General features: G+C 48.9%; 1 protein-coding gene across 1 annotated transcript; it reads left to right on the top strand.

Moving 5' to 3' along the window:
• Positions 1-2,797: 2,797 nt before the first annotated feature.
• On the top strand, positions 2,798-3,171 carry DSM5745_07176 (uncharacterized protein; the record flags this gene model as incomplete). The annotated part of the gene is made up of 2 exons (XM_026749192.1): positions 2,798-2,816; positions 2,882-3,171. The coding sequence occupies 2 exons, from the start codon at positions 2,798-2,800 to the stop codon at positions 3,169-3,171; spliced, it is 309 nt and encodes a 102-aa protein (XP_026602282.1).
• Positions 3,172-4,010: the final 839 nt, after the last annotated feature.

The raw sequence follows: 4,010 nt of genomic DNA on the forward strand, positions 1-4,010 counted from the left end.
TCACGAAGGGGGATATGGTCTGCGGCCACTGCGCCCAAGGCCACGGGCCGTTTGTTGACTGTGTTGCCGTGCCGGGCCACTTTGGGGGCAGTTGTTCCAACTGTCATTGGAAAGGTAGTTCGGGTGCCCGATGCACCAACAGACGTAAGTTACGGCCTGCGCGGGCCACCACTTCGTTCCGGCCTCGCGCAATTAATAAGCTTTATTAAGCTAATAAAAAGGCTCTTGTTAATTTCGACGAAGGCTACCATAAGCTCTACAGCAAAAATGTCTTTAACTAAAATAATTTCAACATCGTGGTTATTCTTAACGCGGCTCCCTAGGAGCTTTTTATATCTCTTGTTTATGCCCTTTACAGGCTTTTTATATCTCTTGTCTGTGGCCTTATGCCATATAGCTAGCTTTTTTGGGTCCGGCGGCCTTGTGCCGCACGACACTTTGTTGGTCTTTTGTTTTGAAATAAGACACTTTCCCTTCTTCTTTATCCTAACTGATGAAGAGAATAGTTTAAAGGTCGAAGGCAAGTCCGTGCTAAGGTAGCAAATTAACAGGGAGTCATCATGCAGCAAACCTCATAAATACCTACTTTTTTCAAGGCAACAGTTACTGCCATGTTAGTCTGCTACGGCTGTTACCATGCTAGAGCAGTCTAGCCGTTGTCAAGGAGTAAATCTCCAGATAAAGGATTAGCATGCCATCCAGAGAAAGGACATCATTCTGCAATCCAACCAGATAGTCCTTCTCCGTTCATCCAAAGGACCGGACTTTCCTCGAGCGGGGCATTTCTGGAAGATTGGGGGAGAAGTGTAACAACTGTCTCTACCGCGGACACAGGGATTTCTGATTTCAGTGAGTCAAGGTGAGTGGACAAAGCAGTCTTCTTCCCCTCTTGCGAGCTGCGCCGCAAACCAAGGGTAAATATACTCCCAGTCCGTTAGAGTGGGAAGGTGGAATGGACCTGTACTGCGAGAAAGCCATTTTACTATATCCCGTCTTACCTTTCTTCGACGAGCACAAGATGCAGCGCAGCCAGAATGCAGAAGAGCATGAACAGAGAACGCTGCGCTGTTGCTGCATGCGTTGGTAAAAGAAAAGTGCGGTTACAATGGACGCCAAATAATTACCCTTTAACACAATACTATAACTTTTAGAAGTTTATGGATGACGCGCTGGCTTCTATGCTGCAATTGGCAACTTTTTGGCATTTAACTTCTTATTATTCTGCTCCAGCCTCCTTAGATGTCGCTATCTAATTATTCTAGATGACGGATTTTATGGGTACGCGTGGAACACGATTAAACCACACGCCGCCGCCGCATCCATCACAGGGGCAATGCATTAAAGACTAAGCATGATCACCAAGATAGTGAGCGTTTCCTTTGTCTTTGATGGCGTGTTGGGCCCCAAACAAGGACCAATAGAACAACCAAATGGCAGATTCATGGGAGGTTAATAAAAAATGAAAGACAGGAAGGTGCACCCAGCGACCTCGAACATCACCCATGGCCCGTACAGCTGCGGCTAAGCTGGCCCCGGACTGGTACCATAGCTGCAGGGTAATAGTAACCGTGAAGCAAGCGCAGGACCTACAAAGGGAGCAGCTCAAGCTAGGGGTCACAATGCAGGAGGCGTCAAAAATACTCTCCTAAGTCAATGGCAAATGGCACTGCAAGCTTGGCTAGCCTGCTGGAATCAGTGGACCAGACGTTAAGGAGCAAAAACACCAATATCTATCAACAAAATCACATGCGTTCGTACCCGCCCGAGGTGCCTTGGCAGCGCAAAAGCGCGGTCAAGGAGCGGACGCCGCATGAACATCTTGGTCGATATGCTTGACCGTGGCCACTATCGGGGAACACTACATCCAGTACCTGAGCACTGGAAGAGTAACGCCAAGTCATACCTCCACATGCGAACATACGGCCCATGGAACACGCTTATTCCGGGCCATATGCAGCAGCTAGGGACCTTATCTTTCCCATTTTGAAGAGGCATGTGGGCAAGGAACCCGACCTTACCAGCCCGAGCCAGCTGGCCGCTCACCACGCAATACCTGGTCTAGATCTCAAGCCGCAAGATTAGGTAGCAACGGTGATGGCCGAATCCTCTAGAGGGGCGGTGCTTGACAATGCACCTATCCATGCCATGCTGTTGAACGCGGTCACTGTCGCCAACATTGCCCGCGTTGATGGAGAGCGGGTCCAAGTCCTTCCCCTCAGCAGCCCGAAGGTGACCGAACGTTGTGGCAAACGAAGATCATCTTGCTGACGAGGACCAAGCATTCATGGACCCAGCGTTTCCCCCGATTTCCTAGGGGGCAGACGGCCCCGATGTGGACCCTCCCTCTGGAGCAGCCTGGTGTACCAACATTCAGAGGTCATGATTAATACATATTTATGGATGATTACATCCCGGATATCACCGAGAGCCAGACGGGACGGTTACGGGACCCGCCGTTGGATTTATTTATTCTATCCCACCCCAGCTCCTGCACAGGCTGAACGAATAAGATGGCATACTGGGACGGAGCGAGGTGAGAGATCTAATCAAACTCTCTAAGGAGTAGGGTACTGTTCCCGTTACCGGGCGGTACCAAGTCCGCTCCCTCCCCCTTCCAGCCCTTTTTAAACATGGCTACAACGTCGCCTATCCTGGTTGTCCCGAAGCCCTCCTCAACCTGATTCCGAGTGGCTCGCTGGTAGAGTTTACACAAGCAAACTGAAGCCTGCAGAAACTATGCCTTTGGTGGCTCAAGGGTTCTAGGTACCACGTTGGCCCAGGAACAGGTCGCGGAGAAATGACGCGGGATGTAAGCAGTGCCTTTTTTCCAGTATCCATTTTCCAGGAGCTTACCATACCTTGCTGACTCTGCTTATTACAGTGAACGTGCCAAGGAGAGAGTGTATCATGGCTCTGTACCCCGCGCATAAGGACGACCCAAAGCATCGGCACGCCACTGTCGTCCACCCTCTTTCATTCACTCCTCTTAGCCTCGTCACCATCCTAATCACTAGACGCTGGGATAAGAAGGCACGAATGTGGATCGTATTGAGTCCTCAGGAGCTTGACGGCATTGAGCCTTCGACTGTTCCCAACCCAGTCGGCTTTTGCGCATCCGCAGAAGCCTGTCTCACAACCTACACGGGTGGTGTCTCCCCTAGACCTACCTAGGTAACAAACGCCCTGTTGTTACGTACAATTCCAAGTATTCCTCTGGTTTCCATTTGGATTATTTAACCATACGTTGTGGTTTACAAGCACAAAATTAATCCACATTGCTCCGACGCGTGAAAGAGCAACAAGTTTGTCTGGTAATAATAACCTAGCTATGGTAAATAATTATCAGAACAGCTGGTAACCTTTATTATATCAGGTTCGTCCGGCCAGAGATCAGTAATAGTGAAAGCAATACACCCAGCTCACAGCTGTACAAGGGGACCGTCTCACCATCATTTCGGGAGATCTTAGAGATGAAGCCTGCAAAATGCAACTGGGGAGAATATACAATTCCCAGTTGCTAGGGTGGCACTGACTGGAATTGCGGCACATTGAATCAGGGGTAAACCCCTGTATAGCCTATTCTAGCTGCCAACAAAACTTAGCCCCGAGTACTCGGAGCTTTTGAACAGCAAGCTACACTGGGTGAAAAAAAAAAACAACTTGAGCATGTCAATTATATTATAATTGATGAGAAATCAATAAATAACTTGCTCATATTTCACTGGGTGGATATGCGATGTCGCGAGATGTTTGGGGACACGCAAAGGTGCTTTGGTGGCCGGAATGTCATACTAGCAGGGGATTTTTATCAGCTCTCACCAGTATCCCCCATTGCTCGTGCTAATATCAATTCAAGCAACACATAGGGCGCTGAAATATCAGACTTTCTGGGCTAACAATAACAGTTCATGATAGTGAAAATACTCGCGGAGAGCAATGAGTGAGTGTAGGGACCATCCCATTACATGAATAATAAGGGACCATCAAGCGGCTCGGGGAGCTTGTCAATA

This window comes from Aspergillus mulundensis, assembly GCF_003369625.1.
Source record: "Aspergillus mulundensis strain DSM 5745 chromosome Unknown scaffold_7, whole genome shotgun sequence".
NCBI lineage: Eukaryota > Fungi > Ascomycota > Eurotiomycetes > Eurotiales > Aspergillaceae > Aspergillus > Aspergillus mulundensis.